General features: G+C 42.0%; 1 protein-coding gene across 1 annotated transcript; it reads right to left on the bottom strand.

The window, feature by feature from the left end:
* Positions 1-2,601: 2,601 nt before the first annotated feature.
* Positions 2,602-19,134, bottom strand: arl11 (ADP-ribosylation factor-like 11). Its single transcript, XM_061904645.1, has 6 exons — positions 18,771-19,134; positions 7,302-7,367; positions 7,121-7,236; positions 6,878-7,055; positions 4,611-5,138; positions 2,602-4,370 (listed from the first exon to the last, which is right to left on the bottom strand). The coding sequence occupies exons 1-5, from the start codon at positions 18,798-18,800 to the stop codon at positions 5,010-5,012; spliced, it is 519 nt and encodes a 172-aa protein (XP_061760629.1). The 5' UTR covers positions 18,801-19,134; the 3' UTR covers positions 2,602-4,370; positions 4,611-5,009.
* Between the last annotated feature and the right edge of the window lie 2 nt (positions 19,135-19,136).

Here is a 19,136-nt window from a genome sequence, read left to right as displayed (position 1 = left end):
TAAATATGGATTCCATATATACAAACATTCACACCGGCCAATCACAGGACACATTCCATATTATGGAACGTGTCCTGTGATTGGCCGGTGACCAGTCCAGGGTGTTACTCACCTCTTACCCAAAGTCAACTGCAAGAAACTCTAGCTCGGCTGTGATCCTAATGAAGATATGTACTATAGAAAATTGATAGATGAATTCATGTTATCACAGATGGTGGTTTCATGAAATATCAAACAACTACATTAATGATAAATTATATCAGACAGTGTGGTTTTCCTAAAAAAACAAAAGAATGTGGATTTTATTGTCTGTCCTTATGGATTCCATTACAGTCAGTGAAAGTTTTACGTTTACATTTGTTCAGCGCAGAGCAATAAAGTGGGATTTCTGTCTATGTTATCTTTCCATACATCAACTGGCAGCTTAGAAATATGAGAGGTAGAAGAGGAAGAATGTATCGTCCCTCAAACATGACTAAATATCTAGTCAAGGAATGGACTTGCCATTAAAAGTACTGGCAATAACAGTTTTTACTGATGATATACTGTAAGTATGTATGTAATGTATAAACAGGACTTTTTTTTTCCTTAAAAAAAAAAAACAAATTGTGTATTGTTCTTGAGTTAGTTGATGCGCTTGTTCCATTCAGTTATTGCTTTATATAAAAAGTGTGATTGTGCAAAAACAATTTTTACGGCGATGAATCCGACACTTTCTTCTGTATGAAGTCTGCATTATACCCGTGGTTTGTTCTGATGTTAATTTAACAAACAACTTCAGAGGTGGAGGTGCGAGTATTAGCAAAACGTATTTCCTGGGCGCATAACAACAAACGTTACTTTCGTCAACAACAGTAAAGGGAATGTGTATAGTGTGTCATTCAGCCGAATAGAATGTCCAAACAAAAATGTTCACATATTGGTGAATGATTTATTTCCTGTACTTTTTTGATTGAGTACAACTGCAAAATAAGCCACCTTGGGGTCAAAGATGTCCAGATCGGTTAAAGCAGGGGTGTCAAAGTCATATACGGAGTGGGCCAAAATTTTAAACTGAACAAAGCTGCGGGCCAAGGGTTGAACAAATGAACCTTTTAATAGGGACCCAAATAAGTTTTGCATTGAATATTAAACAAGCAAGGCTTATATAACTTTATAGTGACATGCAAAATTGAGTTTCAAATTATAATAATAATAATTAAAAAATATCAATGGCATATCAAATAAAATTTAAATACAAATTGAGTGCCTCTTTTCTATTTGCAGCATTCTGAGGTAAATATCAAAATAAACTTTGTCCACAGGCTAATAATAAATTTGAAAATAAAATAACAATAATGAATGAATCAAACATTCAAGCCTTGAAGTAACAAGAGAAAGTGCATGAATAAATTGTTAATTATTGCTAAGTTTGCTACACTGATTTGCTTGAACAATGAATATGAAACAAGCAATAATTATATAACTTAATAGTGCAAAATCAGCATTCAAAAAACAAAAGAAAAAAAATAAATGGTCAAATAAATACAATTTCAATAAAACATTTAATGCCTCTTTTCTATTTGCAGCCTTCTGAGGTAAATATCAACATTACATTTTTCCACAGGCTAAGAAATCTTAAAATAATAATGAGATGGGTGGGGTTGGTGGTGGGGGGCGGGTTTTGGTCGTAGTCAGTGCTGCAACGGGTTCTGGGTGTTTGTTCAGTTGTGTTTATGTTGTTTTACGGTGCGGATGTTCTCCTGAAATGTGTTAGTCATTCTTGTACGGTGTGGGTTCACAGTGTGGCGCATATTTGTGTTAAAGTTGTTTATACGGCCACCCTCAGTCTGACCTGTATGGCTGTTGAGCAAGTATGCGTTGCATTCACTTAAATGTGTGTACAAGTCGCATATATCATGTGACTTGGCCGGCACACTGTTTGTATGGAGTAAAAGCGGACGTGACAGCATATTGTAGACAACGCTAAAGGCAGTGCCTTTATAGTACCGGCGGGCCAGCTCTAATGTTAATGTGATATTGCCTCAAGGGCCAAATGAAATTGTACGGCGGGCCAAATTTGGCCCGCGGGCCAGAGTTTGACACCCATGGGTTAATGCTAGACCAGCGGGATGCGGAGACAGAGGTGACGGCGAGGCAGGGTTGGGAGAGTAGCCGTGCGCAACCCGAGGGTCCCTGGTTCAATCCCCACCTAGTACCAACCTCGTCACGTCCGTTGTGTCACTTCACCCTTGCTCCTGATGGGTGCTGGTTAGCGCCTTGCATGGCAGCTCCCTCCATCAGTGTGTGAATGTGGAAGTAGTGTCTTTGAGTACCTCGAAGGTAGAAAAGCGCTATACAAGTACAACCCACTTACCATTTACGTGTCTGTGATCATGGACGCGGAGTGTACCCACACACATAACAGTCATAAAGGGACGCTAGGTAACACCTCCAACATACAGGTTACACTCGGAATGGTAATTATCCGGTTCTGTTCTTAAGAACTATCCTGGTGAGTGATTACAAACAGCAGCCAAAATCACAGCCTCCTCAGACAGTGTGTAATGGTAATGCATTCAACACAAACAGATGTGATAAACTCCTAGTAGGCCACAAACATTTTTTTTGATTGATTGAAACTTTTATTAGTAGATTGCACAGTACAGTACATATTCCGTACAATTGACCACTAAATGGTAACACCTGAATAAGTTTTTAAAGGCCTACTGAAACCCACTACTACCGACCACGCAGTCAGATAGTTTATATATCAATGATGAAATATTAACATTGCAACACATGCCAATACGGCCTTTTTAGTTTACTAAATTGCAATTTTAAATTTCCCGCGAGTTTTTTGTTGAAAACGTCGCGGAATGATGACGCGTACGCGTGATGTCACGTGTTGGAGGGGACATATTAGCGAGGCACCAAACACGGCTAAAAGTCGTCTCTGTTCATGGTGTAATTACACAGTATTTTGGACATCTGTGTTGCTGAATTTTTGCAATTTGTTCATTTAATAATTGTCAGGCTTTCCCCTGACAGTTTTTGTATGTTTTGTTTTTTTCCTCTGCATTTGTCTGTTTCCTCTGTGTTTAGTATCTCCTGTCTTTAGTTCCTGTCTAGTGCTCTTATTTTGTCAGCTTCCTGTCTTGTTCCCTGAGTGCTGTGTTCCTCCTCAGCTGCGGCTGATTGGCACCTGGCCACACCGTTGCCAATCAGCCCGCTCCTATTTGTACCTGCTTTGTTTTGTGTCAGTTGCTGGATCATTGTATTGTATTGTCGTTGCCACATGGCACTCTTGTCATGCTACCTGTCGTGTCGTTTTGTTACAGCTACTACCTGTCATGCTACATTTTGTCCTGGTCGTCGTAGCGGTAAGCTGTTTCTGTTAGCATTAATTATTTCCAGTTTTTCCGTTTGCTATCCACTAGCTTCCATGCTAAAGTTCCTTTTTGTTTTCTAGCTTCCAGTGCTAGCTCCCTTAGTTTGTTATTCCGCCCACGTGCGTGCTTTTTGTTTGTTCTTGTTTAGTTTTAATTAAATCATGTTTTCATATTCTATGCCTGCCTCCTTCTCTGCATCATGGGGTTCAACAACAAATACCTCCGACAATAATGGAGACTATGAAGAACTATGCTGTTGGTGGAAAGCGGTGGATTGTAGCTGTCTTTAACACCGAGACACAGTCGGTGTTTCTTTGTTTGTTGTGAAGCAGAGCGGTCAAGTGAACATGTTTTCTCTACGTCAACCAGCATGTCTTTGGATGGGAAAATTGTGATATTAAGTCTTACCGGAGAAATCAGTGGATTATGGGATTTCCTCCTGCAGTAGCTGTCAAAAAAAGGCAGCTGTGAGCTTGGCTCCTCGGCTTCTCTCTGAGACACTTCGTGTTCACCGCAGCCATCCGACCTCGGGGTATGTCTTTAGAATCTCACTAAAACACTATTAAAACAATAAGCAGATAAGGGATCTTCCAGAATCATCCTAGTAAATGTGTCTAATTACATCTGAAACGCTCACACTGCGGCCGCCCGGAGCAGTCGCTTTTTTAAAATGTATTTATCTATTTATTTATTTTTCCTAGTTTTTCACTATCAATATCCTAATTCACGAATCTTTCATCCTCGCTCAAATTAATGGGGGAATTGTCGCTTTCTCGGTCCGAATTGCTCTTACTGCTGGTGGCTCCCATTAAAAACAATGTGAATATGTGTGGAGCCCTGCAACTCGTGACGTCATGCGCACATATTTCCGGTAAAGGCAGGGCTTTTCTATTAGCGACCAAAAGTTGCGAACTTTATCGTCGATGTTCTCTACTAAATCCTTTCAGCAAAAATATGGCAATATCGTGAAATGATCAAGTATGACACAGAATGGACCCGCTATTGTGTGGGGCAGCATAGCTCGGTTGGTAGAGTGGCCGTGCCAGCAACTTGAGAGTTGCAGGTTCGATTCCCGCTTGTGCCATCCTAGTTACTGCCGTTGTGTCCTTGGGCAAGACACTTTACCCACCTGCTCCCAGTGCCACCCACACTGGTTTAAATGTAACTTAGATATTGGGTGTCACTATGTAAAGCGCTTTGAGTCACTTGAGAAAAGCGCTATATAAAAATATAATTCACTTATTCCCATTTAAATAAGAAAATCTCATTTCAGTAGGCCTTTAAACTTGTTTAAGTCCGACTCCACGTACATCAATTCATAGTAATGAATGAATGAATAAGTGACATCCACGTGGCTCTTCCCCCTCTGCTTCAATAAAAAAATAAATGTGATGGTAAATGTTCCTTTATACATTACAATCCCGACATTATGTATTTCATATTTACTGATATTAAAACAATCATTCGCTATAAAATGTGTTATGTGTTCATATTTACGGGTTTATGAAACAGATTCATTTAATTTACATCATTCCCTACAGGAAAATGGACTCTGTTTTTATACGATTCTAACCCTTTGAAACAGATTACTAAAGAAAACCGAAGTTCCATTCTTGACTATCTCCATCAGATGCCATTTTACCTTTTCTTGATAAGTTTGGCGACGGACAAGAATGCCTGACGCAGACCAACTCCTTGCAGTGCGCTGCATGCTTGAATCTGCCATTGCAGGTGAGGGTAGTTGGACATTCCAAGCTGCGTGGAGATCTAATTTTGGGGTGGCAGGGAGGGAAAGGGGGAAAGAATGAAAGACTCAGATGAGCTTACAGTCACATAAAAAAGGGTTACCTGGTCCATATTTCATCATCACAACTGTCACTCAGGATCTAATGCTGGATTTACACTTCCGATATACCGCAAGTGTCCAATTAAATGTATGGCTTACATCCGGCCTCAGTGGAAAAAGTTTAGAGACCAGTGTTGGAAATTATTATATATTACTTTGTTTATTTTTTGTGTTTAGTAGACAATTACTCGCCAGCAATTCAGGTTTTATGTTTCATTTAAAAACATTTGTATTTAAAAGCTAAACAATCTCAGTGTAGTTATTTACAGGACCCAAACGGAACAATGACCTTCGAAACGAGGTGCTTATCGCACACTTTCTCCTAAAGAAGTAACTCATTTTTATTCTTTGATGTTAATAAACAAATTATACTATTTGTCTTGTTTTCCAATGACAAATAATTTCCCTGAAACTCTTATTTCATTTATTTAAATGTGTGACAACTTCTTTAAGGGTTTATAATAATAAGAGTTTGGGCTTGGAACACTTAATTTCATCCAATTTCTACTGCTTAGCGGGTGTGCTGGAGCCTATCCGGGCAGAAGGTGGCGTACACCCTGGACAACTTGCTACCTCATCACAGGGACATCACAGACAACATTCACGCTTACATTTTAATTCATTTCAGTTCAGTTTGAGTTTATTTCAAACATGCAAACAATACAATATAATGCATCACATATTTTCAGTTGTTTCATTACAGCACGTCCGAAAAGGAGTACGAAGAAGCAGAACTTATTTAATCCTATCCCTTTTCATATCATAGCAGTTTTATCCCATTTCCTTGTTCTATTTTTGTAACAATACAATGAATAAATAAATAACAAATGAATAAATATACCATAAGTAAGTAAAAAAATATCAAATACATAAATAATAATGATCTCATTTTAAAAAAAGGGTTCAAAATGTTAATCATAATTGTTCTTCTTTGTACTTGTAGTTTGAACAGTCTCTTGAACTGAATCATATTGATGCTTTGTTTGATTTCTTTGCTTAATCCATTCAATAGTTTAATTCTACAGTCAGATATGCTAATTTTCTTTCTTTCAATCAATCAATCAATCAATGTTTATTTATATAGCCCTAAATCACAAGTGTCTCAAAGGGCTGCACAAGTTTTCTTTCTTTAGTTTTCCTCTAAGACTATGTTCCCCTTTTTTGTTGTGAAGAATTGTTGTACATTCTTGGGTAGCAGGTTTTAATTGTTTAATTTCAATATTTCTGATAAAATAAATAACGGGTTTGTATGTTCTCTATATCCAACATTACGTATTATTGTAATTGATCATTTTTGTAACATTGTTAGTAAATGAAGCGCACATTTGTAGTTATTTCCCCATATTTATACACAATAACTCAGATATGGTAACACTAGTGAGCATTCACACACTAGGGCCAATTTAGTGTTGCTAATCAACCTATCCCCAGGTGCATGATTTAGGAGCTGGGAGGAATTCGGAGTACCCGGATCACAGGGAGAACGTGCAAACTCCACACAGAAAGACCCCGAACCCAGAGATCAAACCCAAGGTTTTCTTATTGTGAGGCGGATGCAATAACCCTTGCTTCACCGTTCTGCCGACACTTCATTCAATTTCCATTATTTCCTATGAAATACAATCCAGACGAATAATCTAGAAGTCATAGTGAGTTTTACCTCTTGTATGGTCATGGCATTTGGTTGATCCGCCTTGTTGGCAAGGACCATCAAAGGAACACCCCGTAACCTTTCGTCACTCAGAACCTTCCGCAATGCCTTCTGGGCCTCCTGCATCCGACTTCGATCACTACTGTCAACCATGAAAACCAGAGCCTTGGAGTCATCCAGGTAGTACCTGAGGAAGACGCAAAATAAGGCAGATTAAGAGGAAATGGACAAAAAAATTAAGTACCAGTTTACCTCCAGTTGGGTATCATGCTCTTTTGTCCTCCGATGTCCCAAATTGTCAACGATGTCCTCTTATCTACATTGAAAGATCCAACGTTGAATCCGATGGTTGGTGTCGTGTCCATCACCTGCCAGGTCACAGTCCGGTGACAGCAGTACAATAAAATACAGAGCCACGGAGGCGGACCCTCACCTGTCCAGTCAGAAGTCGAGCCAGAAAAGTTGTCTTTCCAGAATTATCCAAACCCATCAGGATCACCTAATGCACGGGATTAGCATTTTAGCTTCAACACTTATAGATACAACTACAACTGATGTTCTGCTTTGTAAATGTGTTTATTCCAGGCCTGGGCAATTATTTTGACTCTGGGGCCAAATGTTGAGAAAAAAATGTGTCTGGGGGCCAGTATATCTGATTTTTCGGAACAGTAATACAAAACCTCACAATAATGTCTAATTGAAAGCTAAAAACATTATGACAGAACAGAATTTTTTTTTTTTTTACTGAATGAGACACGCAGAATGTAGATGAAAATAAACAATGCGGGATTTACAATATTAACTATGAAGGATAAAACACTGAATATTGACAACATATGAACGTCACACCCCCTCTTGATTGACATATCTTACAATGAAGCGAAACACAACAAAAATGCAACAAACAGCGAAACATATGAACGCGAAGGGGTAAAACAACAAAAACCTAACTACAATCTGATACATCTGATGTATCACAAAGCTTCAGAAGTTTTTTGTAAAAATCTATTTTCGCGTCTGTCCCTGACACCAGCATTTCAGGCTGGCCGCTCTGGAAACACTCTGCGGAAACGCGCCCCCCCACACTGCTCGGTGCCTCGTCTGAATTGCTGTCACTTACATTATTACCATAGTAACTAATTAGATGACCATAGTAACTAATTTGATGACAATAGTAACTAATTAAATTACCATAGCAACTAATTACATTACCATAGCAACTAATTACATTACCATAATAACTAGGGTTATCATGCAAAAGTGCAGATTCCAACCATTAAAATATTTTGTATAGTTGAAGACTTACGGTCATTAGAAGACATCACTGCACGTCATAGTGGCAGCTACACTTTCCATTTTATACATCTAAAAAAATTATTTGGGAATGTCCGGCAGGCCACCTTGAAAATCTTAACGCGCTGCATGTGGCCCCCGGGCTTTAATTTGCCCAGGTCCATCCATCCATCTTCTTCCGCTTATCCAAGGTCGGGTCGCGGGGTTAGCAGCCTTAGCAGGGAAGCTCAGACTTCCCTCTCCCCAGCCACTTCGTCTAGCTCTTCCCGGGGGATCCCGAGGCGTTCCTAGGCCAGCCGGGAGACAACGTGTCCTGGGTCTTCCCCGTGGCCTCCTACCGGTTGGACGTGTCCTAAACACCTCCCTAGGGAGGCGTTCGGGTGACATCCTGACCAGATGCCAGAACCACCTCATCTGGCTCCTCTCGATGGGGAGGAGCAGCGGCTTTACTTTGAGTTCTACCCGGATGCTTCTCACCCTATCTCTAAGGGAGAGCCCCGCCACACGGAGGAGGAAACTCAGTTCGGCCACTTGTACCCGTGATCTTATCCTTTTGGTCATGACCCAAAACTCATGACCAGGTGACGATGGGAACGTAGATCGACCGGTAAATTGAGAGCTTTGCCTTCCGGCTCAGCTCCTTCTTCACCACAACGGATCGGTACAACGTCCGCATTACTAAAGACGCTGCACCGATCCGCCTGTCAATCTCACGATCCACTCTTCCCTCACTTGTGAACAATACTCCTAGGTACTTGAACTCCTCCACTTGGGGCAGGGTCTCCTCCCCAACCCGGAGATGGCATTCCACCCTTTTCCGGGCGTGAACCATGGACTCAGACTTGGAGGTCCTGATTCTCATTCCGGTTGCTTCACACTCGGCTGCAAACCGATCCAGTGAGAGCTGAAGATCCCGGCCAGATGAAGCCATCAGGACCAAATCATCTGCAAAAAGCAGAGACCTAATCCCGCGGCCCCCAAACCGGAACCCCTCAATGCCTTGACTGTGCCTACAAATTCTGTCAATAAAAGTTATGAACAGAATCGGTGACAAAGGGCAGCTGGAAATGTGTTCGACTTACTTCCGGCAATGCGGACCAAGCTCTGACACTGACTGTACAGGTCTGGTTTATTCTATGTAGTTAGACCGAACATTTCACAACATAACTCTCCACTTCAGGTTTTTCAACATCTGCAATTGCCAAGATTTAATAACTGAATTTTGATAAAAACCTTAGAGGGGGACTGCACTTATTTTTTTGCTTATTGCTCACAATCATTATGAAAGACATGACGAAGGATGGATTCAAAAAAACAAAAACATTTAAAATATTATTTAAACGTAAATAAAAGTCAAGGAGAGCTTCACTTTTCCGCACAAAAAAATCCAATAAATAACCATTCAAAAAGCGCCAACAATACTCAATCTACATTTTGTGATTTGAATATTAACCAAGTATTAGTGATATTGTTATTTACAAGCACTAACGCAAACAAACTATTTATAGCGGTGACGTGATCACTTCCGTGTGCCCTTACGTTTACTTTATCGAGTCGTCTGCTGTTTCCTCGCTTCCCTGCTTCCTGTAAACTGATTGTAGATCATAAATCATGCCTCTCCGCTGGAAAGTAGATGTCTGAGAACATAATCCAACAAATTGGGATACTTTGACAGCCATTTAGGATCATCCATCTTCATGTCTTTCATAATGATTGTGAACGATGGGAAAAATTCCAAAAATAAAGTGAAGTTCCCCTTTAAAACCTTTGACAGATTTGTGTGGGGGGGGGGACAGAGAAAAAAATAAATTTTCATGACTTCAGTTTTAATTTTTTAAATAAAATCAGTTATGATATACAGCACGAGCATGTTCAATATAAAAGTAGTTTTAACCGAATTCTACCAAAGAATATTTAACAAAATAGTTAAGCCTAACCCAAGCACTGATGGCAAAAATGTTTCACGGGTAAAGGTGACAGACACAGCGCTTGTGCAACCTGCTAATAACCAGACAATTAGTTCAAGATGCGGCAAGAAGTGTCTTTAACCGTAAGCATAATTAATAAAAACAGACGACTGTGCATGGGCAATATTTTTTCGGATCAGAACATAATTACTTAAGAAATTATTAATAAGGAAATTAATATTAGGCCAATAGGCTACAAAGTGCCGCCCTATTGCCACAACGAGAAGTGCAAACAGCTCAGTTTACAACATTCATAATGTGACTGTGACGTCATTCCCAGCTCCAACTTCCAAGGTAAATGGAAAATACCAAATAACAGCGTATTGACTAACAATTTATTTCAAAGCTAAGCTTAAATCCAATTATCAATTATAATGCTTTAATTTGGTGGCAAATATTATATATATAATAATAGAAAACAAGCCGGGACATGATTGTTTTTGAGCTTTTAGCCTTAATATTGCTATGAAAAGCTGACATGATGTACAGTATTTCTCACAACAGCATAATGCTATAAGACAGTGGTCCCCAACCACCAGTCCGGGGACCGGTACAAGTCCGTGACGTATTTGCTACCGGGCCGCACAGAAAGAATAATTAATTTAAAAACTACTGCATTTTCTCCAAATCAACTTTTGCCTGTCCCACTAAAAACACCAATAAGCTTATCAATACTTTGTCATGCTACATGGGACAATGTACATTAATGGACATATAAAATGTTAATGTGCCAGATTTCAGCCAAATGCAAATTTTTCATCCATCCATCCTTTCATTTTCTATCGCTTGTTCCTTTCAGGGGTTCGCGGGAGGTGCTGGAGCCTATCTCATGTTCATTTTTTTGCTGTTTTTATCTGCCACACTTAGAAAGGCCGTCGGTGAAAAATAACGCATACATTAAACCGATCCCTGGTGGAAAAAAGGCTGGGGAACCCTGCTATAAGACATCGAAATGTCAGCGTTTCAGTTGTTTTACATTAATATGTATGTTATTTGCTCAATTCAAAGTACATTTGCACTACACAAAAAAGTGCCGAGTTATTTTCAATTAACATTTATACAACATTAAACACCTTCCACATCAGCTGGTACTTTACAAAAGCATCACTAAAGTCTTGTACATGGTATATCCAATTCCATTTTACTCTAAAAAGCTTTGATCCGTGAAGGTTAGGTGTGCCTCACAATACGAAGGTCCTGAGTTCAATCCCGGGCTGTGGATCTTTCTGTATTGAGTTTGCATGTTATCCCCGTGAGTGCGTGGGTTCTTGCCGGGTACCCCGGCTTCCTCCCACCTCCAAAATCATGCACCTGGGGAAAGGTTGATTGCCAACACTAAAATGTGAGTGTGAATGTTGTCCGTCTATCTGTGTTGTTCCTGTGATGAAGTGGTGACTTGTCCAGGGTGTACACTGCCTTCTGTCCGAATGCAGCTCAGATAGGCTCCAGCACCCCCCGCCACCTCGACACAAGCGGTAGAAAATGGATGGATAGATGGATGGGTGTAGGTTAGAACGTAAAAAAATATGTTTGTTGGGATATATTATGTTGGGATATAAGTAAGATAATGAAGGATGAAGTTATTAAGAAATGTTTAATATAGATATGCTTAAAATACGCCGTGAAATTAATCATATGTTCTGAGTTTCAGTTGAAACTGGGTGACAGTTGAGGCCGACCACACACTCCTATCTCCAACATTCTTCACTGGTCACTTGGCTTCATTGCCAAGGTCAGAAGGACAAACACCAGATGTGGGGTCGGAGTCCAGGGAGAAAAAAGCAGAGGAATATTCCACACCTTGAATAAAGACACCTCATTGCATTTCTTTCCATTGTGATACATATTGTAAAGAACGCGAGGGGAAGGGCGCGTCCGGACAGGCCTGTGTGTAAGTCGCCGTGGTGTTGATACTAGGGATAGATAACGCTCAGACAAATTGTATTAGAATTGTATCCAATAGGGAACAAATACTTCTGATGTTAAGTTTACGCATCGTGTCCTTTTTAAAAACCTGGCTCCAGATTAAACGAACAAGTAAACAGTTTACAAAGATAACTTTCATTCATATGTTTAAATCAGGGGTGTCCAAACTTTTTCCACAGAGGGCCGCACACGGAAAAATTCAAGCATTTTGATATCTTTCATTTTCAAACCATAACAAAATATATGGATTTTTTTTTTTTAATCCTTAGGGCTTAATCCTCAGTCACTAAAATGTTAAAAATAAGTCAAATTATTATTATTATTATTTTATGCTTACAGTAAATCGCTATATCAACTTGAGGTTGATATAAAGTAAAACAAATAAGGTTTTATGCCTTTTCTGTTAAAGACAACTTGTTTTTTATAGTAAAACTGAAATATGCAGTATTTAAATAGATAGATATATTTATTGATTCCTTCAGGACAGTTCCTTTATTTAGCAATTAAAGCCCTCAAAGATCAATAATGCAGGACACCATTGATTTTAATTATTTCATATTTTTGAGAAATCACAGTGAAAAGTTAAATGAATCCTACTAAATATATTTGAGATCCGAAAGGTTCCCCACTCACAAAGTGATGCATTTTTATTAGTTTTTTTTTTTAACTTTTAACACTTAAATTTCAAGATCAACTTCCGATAAATCTGTCGATTTTAAGTTTGAACTATTATTTTGTTTGTTTTATGCTCTTTTGTCAAAACTTTGATGCAATATTTTTTCCACATAATACATTGTAAAGTGATAATTTTTAAGTAATAATTCATTATAACATAGATTTTTTTTGTCCTTTTTTTTGAGCAATGGAAAAAAAAAGAAAATGAAGACAAAAGGGAAAATAAAATGCCTGCATGGCAGCTTTGTGTCAACATTGCCACTTTTTCTCATTAGATTTCCCCTCATTCCATCCATCCATCCATCCATCCATCCATCATCTTCCGCTTATCCGAGGTCGGGTCGCGGGGGCAGCAGCCTAAGCAGGGAAGCCCAGACTTCCCTATCTCCAGCCACTTCGTCCAGCTCTTCCCGGGGGATCCCGAGGCGTTCCCAGGCCAGCCGGGAGACATAGTCTTTCCAACGTGTCCTGGGTCTTCCCCGTGGCCTCCTACCAGCTGGACGTGCCCTAAACACATCCCTAGGGAGGCGTTCAGGTGGCATCCTGACCAGATGCCCGAACCACCTCATCTGGCTCCTCTCGATGTGGAGGAGCAGCGGCTTTACGTTGAGTTCCTCCCGGATGGCAGAGCTTCTCACCCTATCTCTAAGGGAGAGCCCCGCCACCCGGCGGAGGAAACTCATTTCGGCCGCTTGTACCCGTGATCTTATCCTTTCGGTCATGACCCAAAGCTCATGACCATAGGTGAGGATGGGAACGTAGATCGACCGGTAAATTGAGAGCTTTGCCTTCCGGCTCAGCTCCTTCTTCACCACAACGGATCGATACAACGTCCGCATTACTGAAGACGCCGCACCGATCCGCCTGTCGATCTCACGATCCACTCTTCCCCCACTCGTGAACAAGACTCCTAGGTACTTGAACTCCTCCACTTGGGGCAGGGTCTCCTCCCCAACCCGGAGATGGCACTCCACCCTTTTCCGGGCGAGAACCATGGACTCGGACTTGGAGGTGCTGATTCTCATTCCAGTCGCTTCACACTCGGCTGCGAACCGATCCAGTGAGAGCTGAAGATCCCGGCCAGATGAAGCCATCAGGACTACATCATCTGCAAAAAGCAGAGACCTAATCCCGTGGCCACCAAACCGGAACCCCTCAACGCCTTGACTGCGCCTAGAAATTCTGTCCATAAAAGTTATGAACAGAATCGGTGACAAAGGACAGCCTTGGCGGAGTCCAACCCTCACTGGAAACGTGTCCGACTTACTGCCAGCAATGCGGACCAAGCTCTGACACTGATCATACAGGGAGCGGACTGCCACAATAAGACATTCCGATACCCCATACTCTCTGAGCACTCCCCACAGGACTTCCCGAGGGACACGGTCGAATGCCTTCTCCAAGTCCACAAAGCACATGTAGACTGGTTGGGCAAACTCCCATGCACCCTCAAGAACCCTGCCGAGAGTATAGAGCTGGTCCACAGTTCCACGACCAGGACGAAAACCACACTGTTCCTCCTGAATCCGAGGTTCGACTATCCGGCGAAGCCTCCTCTCCAGTACACCTGAATAAACCTTACCGGGAAGGCTGAGGAGTGTGATCCCACGATAGTTGGAACACACCCTCCGGTCCCCCTTCTTAAAGAGAGGGACCACCACCCCGGTCTGCCAATCCAGAGGTACCGCCCCCGATGTCCACGCGATGCTGCAGAGTCTTGTCAACCAAGACAGCCCCACAGCATCCAGAGCCTTAAGGAACTCCGGGCGGATCTCATCCACCCCCGGGGCCTTGCCGCCGAGGAGCTTTTTAACTACCTCAGCGACCTCAGCCCCAGAAATAGGAGAGTCCACTACAGATTCCCCAGGCACCGCTTCCTCAAAGAAAGACGTGTTGGTGGGATTGAGGAGGTCTTCGAAGTATTCCCTCCACCGATCCACAACATCCGCAGTCGAAGTCAGCAGAACACCATCCGCACCATACACGGTGTTGATAGTGCACTGCTTCCCCTTCCTGAGGCGCCGTATGGTGGTCCAGAATCGCTTCGAAGCCGTCCGGAAGTCGTTTTCCATGGCTTCCCCGAACTCTTCCCATGTCCGAGTTTTTGCCTCCGCGACCGCTAAAGCTGCACACCGCTTGGCCCGTCGGTACCCGTCCACTGCCTCCGGAGTCCTATGAGCCAAAAGAACCCGATAGGACTCCTTCTTCAGCTTGACGGCATCCCTCACTGCTGGTGTCCACCAACGGGTTCTGGGATTACCGCCACGACAGGCACCAACAACCTTGCGGCCACAGCTCCAATCAGCCGCCTCGACAATAGAGGTTCGGAACATGGTCCACTCGGACTCAATGTCCCGCACCTCCCTCGTGACATGTTCAAAGTTCTCCCGGAGGTGTGAATTGAAACTCTCTCTGACAGGAGACTCTGCCAGACGTTCCCAGCAGACCCTCACAATGCGCTTGGGCCTGCCAGGTCTGTCCGGCATCCTCCCCCACCATCGCAGCCAACTCACCACCAGGTGGTGATCGGTAGAAAGCTCCGCCCCTCTCTTCACCCGAGTGTCCAAAACATAAGGCCGCAAATCCGATGACACAACTACAAAGTCGATCATGGAGCTGCGGCCTAGGGTGTCCTGGTGCCAAGTGCACATATGGACACCCTTATGTTTGAACATGGTGTTTGTTATCGACAAACTGTGACGAGCACAAAAGTCCAATAACAAAACACCACTCGGGTTTAGATCCGGGCGACCATTCTTCCCAATCACGCCTCTCCAGGTTTCACTGTCGTTGCCAACATGAGCGTTGAAGTCTCCCAGTAGGACAAGGGAATCACCCGGAGGAGCACTTTCCAGTACTCCCTCGAGTGTACCCAAAAAGGGTGGGTATTCTGAACTGCTGTTTGGTGCGTAAGCACAAACAACAGTCAGGACCCGTCCCCCCACCCGAAGGCGAAGGGAAGCTACCCTCTCGTCCACTGGGTTGAACTCAAACGTACAGGCTTTGAGCCGGGGGGCAACCAGAATTGCCACCCCAGCCCGTCGCCTCTCACTGCCGGCAACGCCAGAGTGGAAGAGGGTCCAGTCCCTCTCGAGAGAACTGGTTCCAGAGCCCTTGCTGTGCGTCGAGGTGAGTCCGACTATATCCAGCCGGAACTTCTCTACCTCGCGCACTAGCTCAGGCTCCTTCCCCCCCAGTGAGGTGACGTTCCACGTCCCAAGAGCTAGCTTCTGTAGCCGAGGATCGGACCGCCAAGTGCCCTGCCTTCGGCTGCCGCCCAGCTCACAATGCACCCGACCTCTATGGCCCCTCCTATGAGTGGTGTCCACTTTTTTAAAATGTTTTTTTTTAATTTTTGCAATGCTATCAATTTTGCAATTTTTGCAGAATGTGTGGCGGGCCGGTAAAGGATTAGCTGCGGGCCGCAAATGGCCCCCGTGCCGCACTTTGGACACTCCTGGTTTAAATGGAGGAAAACTGACACTTTTTCACCTATTGCCAAGGCATTTCAAAATATTTGTTTCTCGAATTAACTTGTCAAATCAACGTGTGTTGTGTGCTTTGTACAAACCCCGTTTCCATATGAGTTGGGAAGTTGTAAATATACACGGAATACAATTATTTGCGAATTCTTTTCAACCCATATTCAATTGAATGCACTACAAAGACAAGTTATTTGATGTTCGAACTCAAACTATATTTTTTTGGCAAATAATAATTAACTTAGAATTTCATGGCTGCAACACGTGCCAAAGTAGTTGGGAAAGGGCATGTTCACCACTGTGTTACGTCACCTTTTCTTTTAACAACACTCAATAAACGTTTGGGAACTGAGGAAACTAATTGTTGAAACTTTGAAAGTGAATTATTTCCCATTCTTGTTTTATGTATAGCTTCAGTCGTTCAAAAGTCCGGGGTCTCCGCTGTCGTATTTTACGCTACATAAAGTGTCACACATTTTCGATGGAAGACAGATCTGGACTGCAGGCGGGCCAGGAAAGTACTTGCACTCTTTTTTTACGAAGCAACACTGTTCTAACACTTGTCTTGCTGAAAAAAACAGGGGCGTCCATGATAACGTTGCTTGGATGACAACATATGTTGTTCCAAAACCTGTATGGACCATTCAGCATTAATGGTGCCTTCACAGATGTGTAAGTTACCCATGCCTTGGGCACTAATACACCCCCATACCATCACAGATGTGGGCTTTTGAACTTTGCGCCTATAACAATCTGATGGTTATTTTCCTCTTTGTTCTGGAGGACAACACGTCCTCTGTTTCCAAATATAATTTGAAATGTGGACTCGTCAGACCACAGAACACCTTTCCACTTTGCATCAGTCCATCTTAGGTGAGCTTGGGCCCAGCCAAGGCGGCGTTTCAGGATATTGTTGATAAATGGGTTTGGCTTTGCACAGTAGTTTTAACTTGCACTTACAGATGTAGCGACCAACTGTAGTTACTGACAGTGGTTTTATGAAGTGTTCCTGAGCCCATGTGATGATATCTTTTACACACTGATGTCGGTTTTTGACGCAGTACCGCCTCAGGGATCAAAAGTCTGTAATATCATTGCTTATGTGCAGCAATTTCTCCATATTCTCTGAACTTTTTGATGATTTTTACGGACCGTAGATGGTAAAATCCCTAAATTCCTTGCAATAGCTCATTGAGAAATGTTGTTCCAAAACTGTTCGACAATTTGCTTACAAATTGGTGACCCTCACCCCATTCTCGTTTGTGAATTACTGTACTTATGTAATTGGTGGTCATTTCCTCTGTGTTGTGTGTTGTTTATGGGACACGACCAACACCATAGGTTTGTCCACTGCACTTTACTGATAATACAGAATACAATTGTCATCAAAAACTTTGTGCCATTGTCGAGCCCCTCTCCCGTTATCATGGACAAAAAGGGCGGGCGTAGTTACATACAAAGTAAAATAAAAACATACCTGATAATACAGAATACAATAGTCATCAAAAACTTTGTGCCATCGTAGAGCCCCTACACAAATATAATAATGAACAAGAAATGAATTAAAGTTCTTAACAAGACAAACTATTTTCTGTCGTCGCATGGATGCCTACCTCTCCCGTTATCAATCAATCAATCAATCAATCAATCAATGTTTACTTATATAGCCATAAATCACTAGTGTCTCAAAGGGCTGCACAAACCACTACGACATCCTCGGTAGGCCCACGTAAGGGCAAGGAAAAGTCACACCCAGTGGGACATCGGTGACAATAATGACCCAGTGGGACGTCGGTGACAATGATAACTATGAGAACCTTGGAGAGGAGGAAAGCAATGGATGTCGAGCGGGTCTAACATGATACTGTGAAAGTTCAATCCATAATGGATCCAACACAGTCAAGGACATAAAGGGAAGTTGGAAGGCGTGTCCAACGCATATAAAAAGACAGGTGTCGCAGTTATTATTGCAGTAGGAGGGACAACGAGACAATGGTTCCACATTGACAAAACATCAAACAATATTCAGGTATTTACATGTAACTTACATAGTTTGTGTAATTATAACAATAATAAAACATTAGAAAATACATTATTTACAAGACGTAATTGACCCTGTTACACTTAAAATTTCATGGAAGCTGCTTTTACACCCAATCATGGCACCCACATGTTCCCAATTAGCCTGCACACCCGTGGGATGTTCCATTTAAGTGTTTGATGAGCATTCCTCAACTTTATTAGTATTTATTGCCACGTTTCCCAACTTCTTTGGCATCAAATTCTAAAGTTCATGATTATTTGCAACAACAAACAAACATGTTTATTAGTTTGAACATCAAATATGTTGTCTTTGTAGTATACTCAACTGAATATGGGTTGAAAATTATTTGCAAATCATTGTATTCCGTTTATATTTACATCTAACACAGTTTCCCAACTCATGGAAACGGGGTTTGTAGTTCAACCTGTGAGTTACCTGCTTAGTAGTTCAATGTATGTCGACCTACGTGTTACCTGCTCAAAATCAATACGTGTGTTACCTGTCCATATAGTTACCTGTGGACTTTTTGTCTGTCCCTGGCCCATAGCGCCTTTCCTCCTCTTGTCTTTCTGTACTTAAAGCGGAGTCCAGTGGTTTCGTTGCTAAATAACACGGCGTGTGTGGACTGATCGACTTCGGGCATATATCTCATAAAACTGGTTTGACGGCATGTTCTTTATCACGCAATCGGTACACAAACTACATACCACATACACTACATGCTGCACTGAAACAGTATACTGTTCATGTTTGACTACAAACATACTTTTAAAAGTCATGAACATTTTATTAGACTCACTATACAGCGTTTTTAAATTGTTTTTGTAGTTCGAAAGGCGTTAAACAATAAACATCCATCCATCTTTGAGGAGGACCCATGA

Source organism: Nerophis ophidion, linkage group LG06 (assembly GCF_033978795.1).
Source record: "Nerophis ophidion isolate RoL-2023_Sa linkage group LG06, RoL_Noph_v1.0, whole genome shotgun sequence".
NCBI lineage: Eukaryota > Metazoa > Chordata > Actinopteri > Syngnathiformes > Syngnathidae > Nerophis > Nerophis ophidion.
This window is presented reverse-complemented; position numbering and strand designations above follow the sequence as displayed.

Excerpts from the sequence above, each read along its gene's own strand:
- arl11 (XM_061904645.1), bottom strand. The coding sequence starts at position 18,800 with ATGGGCCAGGGACAGACAAAAAGTCCACAG. Across the intron at positions 7,237-7,301 it reads CTCGACTTCTGACTGGACAG|GTGATGGACACGACACCAAC; the intron begins GTGAGGGTCCGC and ends GTGACCTGGCAG. Across the intron at positions 5,139-6,877 it reads ATGCCATGACCATACAAGAG|ATCTCCACGCAGCTTGGAAT; the intron begins GTAAAACTCACT and ends CCCCAAAATTAG.